The sequence below is a fragment of the Mugil cephalus genome, chromosome 10 (genome assembly GCF_022458985.1).
Source record: "Mugil cephalus isolate CIBA_MC_2020 chromosome 10, CIBA_Mcephalus_1.1, whole genome shotgun sequence".
Classification (NCBI taxonomy): domain Eukaryota; kingdom Metazoa; phylum Chordata; class Actinopteri; order Mugiliformes; family Mugilidae; genus Mugil; species Mugil cephalus.
The window spans coordinates 1-13926 of record NC_061779.1 but is presented as its reverse complement, the minus strand read 5'-3'; the positions used below and the strand labels follow the sequence as shown (position 1 = coordinate 13926).

General features: G+C 38.5%; 1 protein-coding gene across 1 annotated transcript; it reads left to right on the top strand.

Moving 5' to 3' along the window:
* Positions 1-4788: 4788 nt before the first annotated feature.
* LOC125015562 (sodium/glucose cotransporter 4-like) lies at positions 4789-13189 on the top strand (the record flags this gene model as incomplete). The annotated part of the gene is made up of 10 exons (XM_047597555.1): positions 4789-4932; positions 6457-6575; positions 7159-7230; positions 9629-9733; positions 10050-10214; positions 10323-10428; positions 11036-11116; positions 11232-11437; positions 12820-12955; positions 13082-13189. Coding segments are annotated over exons 1-10 (1120 nt in total), but the record flags the coding sequence as incomplete, so codon positions are not given.
* Positions 13190-13926: the final 737 nt, after the last annotated feature.

The window sequence follows — 13926 nt, the reverse complement described above, 5'->3', positions numbered from 1 at the left end:
TGGAGTATTTCTCCAACTAAAAGGACCAACTTGTGATAGTGTCTGGTTCATAATCAAACATGAAAGCATCAGAGTTATCCAGACATTGTGGTGAAATTTGGCTTACTCTGCAAATATATATATATATATATATATATATATATCCTCTGTGGAACAGAACCTACTGCTGATGATGGAGTATTTGAACCCAACCACAAGGACAAGTAACTTTTTCTGGGTTATGTTCATCCGTGGCATTTTTTTTTTTTGTTTGTTTGTTTTTAGCAGAGTAAACTTCTTGTAGGCATGTTTCTTCATTGTCTGTTTCATGAATAAATCTTTAGTTCTAAGATGTTTCAGGGTTTTCTTGCATGTAAAATGTATGAAACGTTCGTGAGATTATCTGACATCATCTTCAGGCACTCTGAGATGATGACTCACTTGTCTGTGGGTTAAACATCATCATCTCCTGTACAACTGTTAATTCAATTTGGAAATTTCATTACTGTGGCAAGACTATTCTTTCTTTAATTTGTCTGTCCAGTCCACACATTATCTCACCTTACCTCATTATATACCTGTATGTCTATTCATCTATCATTCAGGGAAACATTGCTGAAATTTTATTTGGCTTTTCATTTAGTCATCTAATTTATTTTAGCATATCACTTTTATCTGTATAGACAGTTTCAAAGATAATCAAATGTTTTTCATCTAGTAACTAGAAGAATGAACTGACCAGCCTGCTGACAGTTTCATTATTCTTGTTTTCCGGTCTCATCAACTTACAAAGACATATTTAGCTGATAATGTGCAGTTGAGATATAAAATACATGATATGCGCCCGTGAGTCAAAGTATGGACTAGACTTAATCTGTCCTGAATTATACTTCTCACTATGATGCCTGACAGTTTCATGTAACCTACATCTGGACAACTAACCCTAACACTGAAAATCTGACATTAATGTCAAAGACCTATGGTGCAGCAGCTAGACAATAACGCTTCTGCACCATAGCTTTGCCTCCAATCTCATGAAACTGTAACAACTTTATACTAAAACACATGTTAAACACGAGTGTCTCATCCACTGACCACAGGATATTTTATACACAGTAAAAAATTTTGAGAGCATACAGGTTTTGTGCAGAGCAAAAATATTCAATGCACAAAATAACAGCTGATGCAGTTGTAAAACATTAATTAACATTTGACCTCACTACTAATTAAAGTAATAATGCAATGCATCCATCTCATTCAGTTTGAGTTCACTAATCAAATATAACAGAATCCAGTCTGAGCAGCAAAAAAGTTTTGATCTTTTTAAGTGAGAGTAATTGTGGACGTACCTGCTCCTGCTGCCTTTCAGAAAGAATGAACACATCTAGGCAGGTAACAACACACCTGAGACATATGTAGCCTGAGGCTACAGGCGTCAGCAAGAGAGAAACACAGAGAGAGAAAACCACGAAATGGATGCTTCTAGTGTACAGACGACATGTTTTAGGTTTGCTAGTTCAGTTTAATCTTTTTTTCCCCTCAGCTCTGACCTGGATTTTTTCCATTTGTTTTTGATACTTTTTGCTTGCATACTAGGTAGATAAGATAAGATAAGATAAGATAAGATAAGATAAGATAAGATAAGATCAGATCAGATCAGATCAGATCAGATCAGATAAGATAAGATAAGAAGACTGAAGTAGGTCCAGACTTTCTGTTTTTGTTTGCATGAAACTGTGCCAAATTTACTCAAAAGCTACGGTGACAGCACAGAACTTACGTAGACCCCTAGCATCGTAGCTGAAAAGTAACTAGAGCTGTAATTGGTCCTCTGGGTAATCCAAAAGGCATTGAACAAAGACTACTGGACCAAGAGGACCAACCACAGCTCTAGTTACATTTAAATACTAAAGAGGAAACATACTCAGTCACATTATTAACACAACAAAAGAAGCATATCAGCCAAATGAGACAGAAGTTCATGGGTCATGAATTTTTGTGTCCATTTCCATCTTGTATCTATTCAGAATGCTGTTCTTAAAGATTTGTTTGAACTTGCTTGGTGACTTGTTTTCAATTCTTCACGACAGCTGTTCCACAGATTTACTCCTTTTACTCATGTACAATGCATTTTTAGAGTTAGTGTGTACCTGCTGCTGCTTTTTGAACGTATATATTCACCTGAGATGTGGTTATTTTCCCTTAACTGAAACAACTTTTGGATGCCATGTGGAAACTTATGATGTTGTTTTTCTTTGTGCATGATTTGAATGGTTTTGAGGTCAGCCAGACCGTTGAATTTTAGTGCTTTCGGTTTGACGAAGAGTGGATTTAATGGTTCATTGTAGGTCCTTTTGTTCACAATTCTTATAGCTCTTTTTTGATGTCTGAATATTGTTTCTGTAGTTGTTTTACATGTGTTCCTCAACAAGGTGTGTAGTGCAGATTGGTTTAAAAGATATTTGACTTCATATAGTATTGCAATTGGTTTTGATATTTCTGCTCTGATGTTCTGTATATGTGGTTTCCAGAATAATTTGCTGTCTATTCTAAATCTTTTATTTTATGAACTCTGTCTATTTCTATGTCATTTATCATGAATGCCTTGGGTGAGGTTTTTGACCTATGTCCAAATATTATAACTTTTCTTTTGCTTAAATTCAGTGTAAGTTTATTTGAATCAAACCAACCCTTCAGTTTCTTTAATTCTTCTTCCAATATGTCCAAATGTTGTTCCAAATGATCTCCACAGCAAATTAGTGTCACCTGCAAATACAATCATTTTAAGTGTATTTGAAACCTCACTTATACCCCTTTCACATCGAAAATCCCAGGTTGACACGGCTCGGCCTAGTATTTTCAGACCTCCCACTGTGAGGGCTGTGTGTCTGTTTTTCCTCCCTCTGTTACTTCATTTTACACATTGCAGGTAAATAATGGACGGCACAGTGTATTTTTTTTAATGCTTTCAGTTTGTTGCTAACCTGAATAATGGATCGGTCAAACCCCCGCTCTTTCAAAAGGCTGCTGACATTTGAATAAATCACTGTGTCTCACACAGTGCCCGATATCTGCTGCAGAATCTCCTCTTCTCCTTGAATGCAGAGCAGCTCGCGATCTCACCAGAGTGCTGCCATGATTGCCAAAAAGTGTGGGATATCACTATACAAGCTGTATATAAACACAGTGGCACATGCATTCCCCGATTGGTGCAATTTCCCAAACATAGGGCAAACGTAGGACTAATTCACCTACGTACTTCCCTTAACAGTCGTGTAACAACACATTTGATTTGTTTGATTGAAAAAAAAAAAAAAAAAAAATTAACAAAAATCTCTGCCCTTCAGAGGTCGCACTTTATTGGACCAGACCAAAACTTTGCTCTGGCTCTCGAGTCCCAAAATCAGAATATAACAGTTAGATACATCAATGTCAGAGCAAAAAGCCTGCTCGATGTGAAAGGAGCTTTATAATTAATGTATAAAATGAACAGTATTTAAATGTATCTAGAGCTGTGATTGGTCCTTTTGGTAGCAGTGTGTTTCCTCTTTAGCATTTAGGCAAACTTGGTGCTGATGCACCTGGTGAGAGCACCTGTATCTTTATTCTTTTCACTCTGAGCTCAAAGATGGAGAAAAACCCTGGATGATGACATCAGCACTGATGATGAGTAAGTATAAGCCAGAAACGGATTCCTCACTAGCTGAGGATGATACAGACTCAAGGGTGGAGGCTGAGCAGCTGATTGCAGAGACAGAGGAGCCAGAGGCTGAGTGGATGTGGTGTGATGTTTGATGTTTCAAATTTGTGTGGTTTCACACTGATGATGATCTATCTCTTTAAAAATGGAGTTTATGTTTCTTCAATCAAAGACAGCCCAGAGCAAGAGGTGAATAAGAGGTAGGCATGGTTTTATACTGAGTTGCTTCTCAGCACAGCTAGTGCTCTCTGAAAACACTTCAGAGGACCTGTTACAACCACTTGTTGTGTGTTTTCAGAGTGTGTTGGTGTAGATGAGCCTCAGGAGTTCAGCGCTGTCATGCTCCAACAGACACACAAAATACAAACACAGAACAAACTGAGAAGCTAATAACACAACTTGCAGTGGCATATATTAGGGCTGGGACTTTAACATGTTGATTAAGCGCTCGTTGCGGCGGCGGAGTTTCCTCAACTGCTGCTGAACACCTGACATGTGGTCAGACATAGGTACAGACCTGTCACTGTCTCACTGTCTCAGACTGTCCTGACCTGTCACCGAACATCACAAAGGGACAACATGGAGCTGCCTGTGTGATTGGTTACTGAGGTTTATTAATACATACATCAAGCTGAGTTCAAAATCAGTTTATGCTACTGTGATTTGCATCACTCGTCTGTTGGTCTTGGTTAAGTACCACCTTGGAAAAAAGTAAACAAGGTTTTTTTGCTTAAGCTTATATATTCAGTCATAACTCAATGGTAGGTACCAAACTCCACGTGAAATAAATGCTTCTCACTGTTCTCAGGTCAAATATTTATATGTGATTAAAAATGGGATTAATTTCAATTGGATTAATTAATTACAAAGCCTCTAATTAATTAGATTTTATTTATTTATTTTTTTTATTGAGCCCCGGCCCTAATATATATATGTTGCCAGTGTCGCATCAACAAATTAAATGTGAAACAAACCACAGTATACTTTAGATCCTTGTTAATGTCAACATGTGTAAAAAACCTTTGCCAGGACCTAATAGCTAACCAAAGAAGCTTTATTGTCTCAATAACAAACTCATCAATCATTAACTAGTTGGTGCACAGATGCACATACCTTAGTCAGGTTTACCAGCAGGATAGACGAATGCTGTTAAAAGTTAGAAGAACACACAGGAAAACGCTGAAGGGCTGCATAAATACCAGTCAACTCGATCTGGAAGTCTGAAATCAACATGTCTTCCTCACTGGCTACAGGTCTGAACTGTTTTAACTTTGTTTTTATATCTGTTTGCTTTGTGTTCAACTGCTTGTACAACTAGTTTTATTTTTATGACACCACAAAAAGGGATTTACAAACAGTACAAAACAAAGGAAATAAGTGATGTACACTATAACATAGACAGATATTATACATTATTGAGATGAGATGGACAATGCACAAAGGCCGCATTGACTTTTCCCCAACAATTTTATTACATTTTACCATGAACTGGGGCAGAAGCCTTTTCTTTCAGGAGCTATTAGCCACAGGGTATTATGTTACAGAACCAGCTGAAGATTATATACAGTAAACACAAGAGGGCATATGACACAAGACAAACAAACAAAACAATGGTTTTATTGTCAGTATGGAGATTGTTTCAGCTGCAGTTCACTGATGGAGTCATGGTGTTGATGGAGAACCATTAATTATTTAACTTCATTTCAGGTTTTGGAATGAATGTATTGAATACACACATGTGGATAGAAAACAATGCATCACTATGCAGCCTTTTCCTGGAGCGTGAGAGAGAGAAATCCACAGCCATAAAAAAATAGACTCTGCCCAGATTAGAATGACCCACAAGATTGTTTACTCCTGTCAGGCATCTGTATACCTCCAAGAAGCCTCCAAGAATACAAGAATACTATAGAAAATGTAACACAGACCTTGATGCACTTATGCTTCCAAATTACATCTAAACCAGACAATTCCATTACTCAACATGTAAACTAATATATTTACAGAATTAGTATGTCTAAATGAGCAGGCAAGGTTAGAGACTCAACGGCTTAATGACAGACAACAGAATGAATCAAGAATAGTAAAGATGAAGGCTGAAAGCTTGATAAACACGAATAGTTGTCTTTATGTGTATAAGTGCATTTGATTCTTTCAGTGGTGTCAGTTGCCATGGATTTGGGTTTGTGCATCATACACTGGTTCTGGGTCCATTGTTCACATCCCAAATGTTCCAATGGGGAAAAATATATTTATAAACATAAAAAAACTTAAAAGGGGGGAAATCTGTTCGACAGTATAACTGTAACTGTAGTTTTACATATGTCCAAACTTTGCCTTGGACGTTGGGGTTGAATTAAAGTGGTAAGCCTCATGTTTAGCAGTGAAAGTCACCCCACTGATGGAACACACATTTCTTGTTCGCAACATCTCCAGACTCCACTCATCACTATCATCCGCTATTTTTCATCTTTTCATGTTCTTTGCACTCATTGGAGGAAAATTGTGTAGGAATGTGACTATTGAGTAACTCGGTAAGTAAGTAAAATAAACGAGTCCTTATCAATGAAATGATTTGTGGTTGTGTTAGTGAGACAACAACCTTGTTGCAAAAGTGACTGAATTCATGAGCCTGGTGGGAGTGGTCTACCTCCTTAAAAAGACTTGATATAAAGGCTGGTTGCATAGAAGAACAATTATTTGACTCAATAAATTGATAACGGTGATTGTAGCGCTTTGAATTAAACCTAAAAATGCTCTTTGTATTTGACTTATAGGCAGTGGCTCCTTTGTGTCCACCACTGTAGCAGCACCCAGTGCTGCTCTCAGTTTGGATGCTGCTGACATCGCTGTGGTTGTCATCTACTTCATCATTGTTATGGTGGTTGGAATCTGGGTAAGAACTGATTCCACGCTTGCACCTATAACAAAGACAAAAACATTGTAACATATGTGAGGCAAACAAGAGTTTTATAAAAAAGGTACAACACGTATGATTATTAAGCACACTGTGCATATTAACCCTCTCAATCTTGCCATGGTGCTGGAACTAGTTAAAATGCAATCATTGCATAGCCTAGCAGCATCATAGCTAGCAAATCTAATTCAGTGGTTTGATAAGTGACTTACCTAAGGTTTTTAATTTTGATTTCATGAAAATATGTGAGACATTTGTTAATCATACTCATACAACATGCTAACAGGAAGTACACTAAACCCCAGACTAGACAATGGGCCAGGTTGAGCTTCAGACATTGCTTTTTTCCCCCGTTTTTTTTCATAGAAATGACAAACACATTTCTTTACATGTTCTCTTTGTCCAAGCACTTAATGAGGAGATTTGTGCCAATACAAAAGTAACCCACAATTAATCTAGCCATGCAGCAGGAAAGTGTAGATCATCTGTGATATTTAATAGGAGCCATTTTTCTAGTTGTAAGTGTAATGATGTTCTAATTTAACCCCTGTCTCCTCTGTAGGCATCGGTGAGAGCCAATCGCAATACAGTGGGGGGATACTTTTTGGCTGGTCGTTCAATGACCTGGTGGCCTGTGAGTACCAAGTCTGGAGTCTCTAGACATGACTGGTTCATTAAAACTGGATTAAAAAAGATTCCTCCATGTGAAGTTAAGTATGTCTGATGGAACTGGGCTTAACGTGGATAAGACTCCAGCTTGTCACTAGTTCAAGTGGAAAGTTAAAACACAGTATTAAGAAGAAGGGCTTGCTAATGACATCACTGTCCCTGTGCTGATGCCCATGCTCGACTCATCCTTTGACGTAAAACCACCATCAGTCAGTAATGGCCGCTGGGGAGGTGTGGAGCTGCCTAACTGGGCAAACAGATGACGAAGACCAACTTGTCCTACCAGCTTGATAAGACAAGAAATGATAAGACAACATTAAGATAAGATTAGTCAGACTGCCTAACTGGGTTATCCATCAAGCATAAAGGAACCTCAATTATAACCCATTTATGTCTGACCATTTCCTAGTAATATGTAATCAAATAAATATAAAGCGGTATTTCCAGTGTCGTATGCCAGCACCATGGAGGATAGATATCAAAACCCGAATCTGAAGAACGTAGCTTTGTCATTATGTTTGTGTTTTACTGTTCTGTTTCATTATGTGTATGTAATCTAAACCCACGAGATCTCATGTTATTCTATGTTTCACTATGTCCCTCTAAATACAAAGACTTGTCCATTGATTCCTTTATGTTTTGAGGTATACAGTATACAGGGAAATAAGTATTTGATCCCCTGCTGAATTTGTAAGTTTGCCCACTTCCATAGAAATGATCAGACTCTGGTTTTTATGGTTGTTTACTGGTTATGGGTATAGACAGAATATCAGTCGAAAATGCATAAAAAACACACAATCTAAAAGTTATAAATTGTTATGTATTTTATTAAGGGAAATAAGTATTTGATCCCCAAGCACAACACAAGTCAGTACTTTGTAGAGAAACCTTTGTTGGCAAGCACAGCGATGAGACGTTTCTTGTAGTTGGTCACCAGGTTTGCACACAGCGCAGGAGGGATTTTGGCCCATTCATCTTTACAGACAGTCTCTAAATCCTTCAAGTTTCTTGGCTGCCTCTTGGAAACTCGGAGCTTCAGCTCCCTCCACAGGTTTTCGATCGGGTTAAGGTCTGGAGACTGACTAGGCCACTCCATGACCTTAATATGCTTCTTCTTGAGCCACTCCTTTGTTGTCCTGGCAGTATGTTTTGGGTCATTGTCATGTTGGAAAACCCACCCACGAGGCATCTTCAGTGTTCTTGCTGAGGAAAGAAGGTTTTTGTCCAAGATGTTACAGTACATGGCTGCATTCATTGGCCCCATAATGCGGTGAAGTTGCCCTGTACCCTTTGCTGAAAAACAGCCCCAAAACATGATGTTTCCACCTCCATGCTTAACCGTGGGTATGGTGTTCTTTGGGTCATACTCACGTTTTTTCATCCTCCAAACACGGCGGGTCGAGTTAATGCCAAATAGCTCAACTTTGGTTTCGTCAGACCACAGCACTTTCTCCCAAGCCTTCTCTGAGTCATTTAGATGTTCACTGGCAAACTTAAGGCGGGCCTGTACATGTGCCTTCTTGAGCAGGGGGACCTTGCGGGCACTGCAAAAGTTCAATCCATAACGGCGCAGTGTGTTGCCAACTGTTTTCTTGGTGACGGAGGTCCCAACTGCTTCCAGATCATTAACAAGCTCCTGCCGTGTTGTTTTAGGCTGCTCCCTCACCTTTCTCATCATCATCCTCACTCCATGAGGCGAGATTTTGCGGGGAGCTCCAGACCGAGGACAGTTGATGGTCCTTTTATGGGTCTTCCACTTGCGAATAATGGCACCAATAGTTGTCACCTTCTCACCAAGCCTTTTGCTGATGGTTTTGTAACCTATACCAGCCTTGTGCAGGTCTACAATCTTGTCCCTGACATCTTTTGACAGCTCTTTGGTCTTGCCCATGGTGCTGTAGAAGTTGGAATGTAAGAAACTGAATCTTAGAGCAGGTGTGCTTTATATACATGACGAGTTAAGATCAGGAGTATTGGTAATTAGTTGACTGAGCACAGCTGTGTGCCACATGCGCACCAGCCAGTCTGTAGGAGCCTGAATTCTAAGTGAATTGTTGGGGATCAAATACTTATTTCCCTTAATAAAATACATAACAATTTATAACTTTTAGATTGTGTGTTTTTTATGCATTTTCGACTGATATTCTGTCTATACCCATAACCAGTAAACAACCATAAAAACCAGAGTCTGATCATTTCTATGGAAGTGGGCAAACTTACAAATTCAGCAGGGGATCAAATACTTATTTCCCCCACTGTAAGTAGTCAGTTTTAAATTAGTATATATTATAGTATATATAGTATATATTAGTATATATAACATAGGATAAGCTTTTCATGTTGTCTATTCTCTGCACTCACAGATTGGAGCCTCTTTAATGTCCAGTAACGTTGGCAGTGGGTTGTTTATTGGTCTGGCAGGAACAGGAGCAGCTGGAGGCATCGCTGTCGGAGGATTTGAATGGAATGTAAGAAACATGGCTCACACATGCCCACAGATGTTCCTGATAAAAACAAAACAAAAAAAAACCAAAAAAAAACACAGTCATTTAAAGCTGAACACTTGATGGAAAAGACTCATCTTTATTTTTAACCTTTAATCTTATGAACATGTTTTATTCTGCAGACAGTTCAAATCCTAGATTTCACACTATTTATTTTTTATTTGCTTTGTCATATATATTGACTGTCAGTACCAGGTTTGTGTATTTTCTTCATCATATTGACATAATTATGTCAACAAAAGGACATATGATATATAATATAATTTGTGTGTTGGTGTAGGCAGCATGGGTGTTGGTGGCTTTGGGCTGGATCTTTATCCCGGTCTACATCTCCGCTGGTGTGGTCACCATGCCAGAGTACCTGGCTAAACGCTTTGGAGGCCGGAGAATACGCACATACATGTCCGTTCTATCACTCATTCTCTACATCTTCACCAAAATATCAGTAAGACCCACTCCAGCATACTCATCTCCATGTATTACTTGGGATTGGACAGATTGTCCAATTCATGAAAGAGTGGCGACTTTGTCGACAATGCTTTGTTTTTCCCAGACAGACATCTTTTCAGGGGCCTTATTCATCCAGGTATCATTGGGCTGGGATCTTTACCTGTCCACAGCGATACTGCTGGTGGTTACTGCTGTTTACACTGTGGCAGGTACACAAACACTGCAAACACTGACACACACACACACTGGCATAATGTGCTGGATATTTGTGTGATCTGCTCCATGTAATCATTTTTAATCTGAATATTGTGTTCACCTGTCTGTGTTCACCTGCCTGTGTTCACCTGTCTGTCTTCGTTCACCTGTCTGTCTGTGTTCACCTGTCTGTGTTCACATGTCTGTCTGTGTTCACCTGTCTGTGTTCACCTTTCTGTCTGTGTTCACATGTCTGTCTGTGTTCACCTGTCTTTGTTCACCTCTGTCTGTGTTCACCTGTCTGTCTGTGTTCACATGTCTGTCTGTGTTCACCTGTCTGTCTGTGTTCACCTGTCTGTCACGTGTGACACAGGGAGCAGAGGGAAATTATAAAGGTGCAGCCAGGTAGAGACAGCACTGACAAGCATCGTGTAAATAATATAAAAAACATCACACAGTTTATTTAGTTGATCAGAAACCTGTCCTATAGGAAATAGGTCCTTGAATTACCTCTGTTGTTATCTAATGCTGCACAGAAAATAAGATTAAATAAACTTGACTTGTTGGGGAGGTGTGATGTGATGTGATGTATTGTGTGTTGATGTGATTTAATGTGTGCAGGTGGACTGGCAGCAGTGATCTACACTGATGCACTCCAGACTCTGATCATGGTTGGCGGAGCTTTTGCACTGATGTTCATTGGTAAGACAAACACACACAGACACCAATAAGTCTTGTTGAATGAAGAATATATCGTTTTTCCTCATCTTAATTCTTGTTTAATGGATAAACAAATGTGTGTGCATTTGTTTTTCAGCATTCGCCAAGGTTGGCTGGTATGAAGGTCTTGTGGATCTCTACATGTCAAGTGTTCCCTCTGTGACTGTTGCCAATACCACGTGCCACTTACCTCGTGGTGATGCCTTCCACATGTTCAGAAACCCTGTATCTGGGGATTTGCCTTGGCCAGGTCTGGTGTTTGGACTCACTATATTGGCTACATGGGTCTGGTGCACAGATCAGGTAAATTCTGTAAATTGTTCACTTTGGTTCATTTCACATGTTTGGTGCCTTTCGGAACACTGAACCACCTTTTTTATTTGTGTAATTGTTTATGGATTTGATAAGATTTTATCATTTTTCAAGAAGTAGCCATTGACATAAATGTATCAAGTAAAACCATATAATTTGAAAGAATTTTAAATATATTTATTAATTTAAATATTAATATATTTAAATTGCACTTATATAGGCCAGGGGCCTCAGTTATCAAACCGTGCATAGAAAAGGTTCAAAATTCAAAATTCTGCTGTAGGAATGAAATTTATAATGTATATAAGTACAAAAAAATCTGTATTTATGAAATGTGTGGATACCGGTCCTACGCACACTAATACATAATCGGTGAAGATAAATTCACCTGTTCTTAACTACCAGGCTCATGCATGGTTCATATCATTTCCGTTCATTTCCTCCAATTGACCATTTCTGGTAGCAACAATCCCTTTAAGAATGTATGAAGGGATTTTTTAACCCTCACCGAAATTATGGTAAAGAGAAAGAGGCAAACGAGTCAAACAGACTGATGCATGCGCATCACATATGTCAAATAAATAAACTTTGAAATGTAGAATGTTGAGATTATTTTCCCATGCATGTTGGTGATGTCTGTATGGGAACTGGATGTAAACAGAGGCCAGAGAAATGATTTCATCCAACACTGCCGGGATGATTCTGCTTAGTGTCGACTCCATGTCTTCAAACACCTCAGGGTGGACAGGAGCTGGATGAGCACTGGGAGGCTTTGGTTCAGTTTGTCTCTTGCTCCAACCAGAGTTTTAAACCATAGAATAAATCCATCAAGATGTTTTTGGGGAAGCTTGTTGAACAGATCAGATTAATTAAAGTTTTTTGAAAACATGGTTCTCAAAATCCTTCAATAGCACAAAGTAATCAATGGTACTGGTAATTCAACTTTTGTTTTCAGGTTGTCCCATCACAACTGTCTCTTATAGCTTGTCACACCAATTATTTAAAATGTCTGCTAAATTATCATTTTTATTAATTAGTGGAAACAGAGAACATGTGTAAACTTTGAGAGTGGACATCGTGACTCTCTTAATGGGTTCTATGTGTAGTTCCACTGTTCTACCACTAGAATTTAGGGTTACAGGAGCTCCTACTCACAGTGTTCAGAACAAAGAGCAATGTAGGCAATAAGAACATGTAGAATAAGTAGGCAATTATATATACGAATACTCATGTCTATGCAATATATATATATATACATGAACAATATATACACAAGTATAAGTGAACATGTGTTCAGATTCAATATAAATACATAATAAATTTATATAGTAACATTTAAATACAATTAACTAAAATTGTGTTTGCATGTGCAGGTTATAGTCCAGAGGTCTCTGTCCGCCAAATCTTTGTCTCATGCCAAAGCAGGCAGTGTGTTGGGAGGCTATCTCAAACTCCTGCCCACATTCTTCATAGTGATGCCAGGCATGATAAGCCGAGCACTTTTCCCAGGTCAGTCTAGCATGAGGAAAGTTATTTTGGCTTGGTTTTGGCCTAAAAAACAAGGTTTTAAAAAGCACAGTAACCCATAGAAGTGAAAAGACATTTTGGCCAAAAATGGTTGTTTTGTGTTTGCAGATGAAATTGGTTGTGTGGATCCAGCAGTGTGTCAGCGTGTATGCGGAGCTCCAGTTGGTTGCTCCAACATTGCTTACCCAAAACTGGTGATTGAGTTAATGCCTGTGGGTGAGTATACCACAAACACACATACACAAATATATCACACATATGCCATAAACCACAGGCCTCAAATATGTTTTGTGGTTTCCTAGTGGACCCAAAAGTACATGCAAATTATTCCAGGTGTTGGTTTAAACAGAGTAAACAAACAAACAAACAAACAAAAAAACAAACAAACAAACAATAAAAAAAACATGATACAGTTTAAAATTATTAAAAGTAGATATTTATTCATCTGTTGACATAAAATCTTTTTTAGTCTATAGTAGACCTTCAGTTTTTACCTTTCAAAACTGTACGAACCCCCAGGAAGCCTGAACTATTATAATGATGTTGATATGATGATATGGTTCTTTGAGGTCTCCAAGATCTGATGGAGCTAGGCCTGTAAGGGACTTGAATGGAAGGAGGTCCTACTTCATATTCTGGATTTTATTTGGAGACAATGAAGAGAAGCTAAAACTGGAGAAATATCTCTCTGACTCATGCTCTCACTACAGGAACCTATTTGTACCAACCTGATAATAATTAATCAAAGTGATTCAGGCTGAAAGAAGTGAATGCATCAGCTAGTTCTTTAGCTTTGAGACAGGATGAAAGAGGACACTCCTGGTTGCTATTTTTCAGATTTTTTTCTGAATAAGTTCAGCCTCAGGTTTCTCCCAGTAGAAGGCCAAGCTAACAAACTAGATAATCAGAGAGTGAGGAGTTTGGAGACAACTACAATGACCTCATTAGTGACA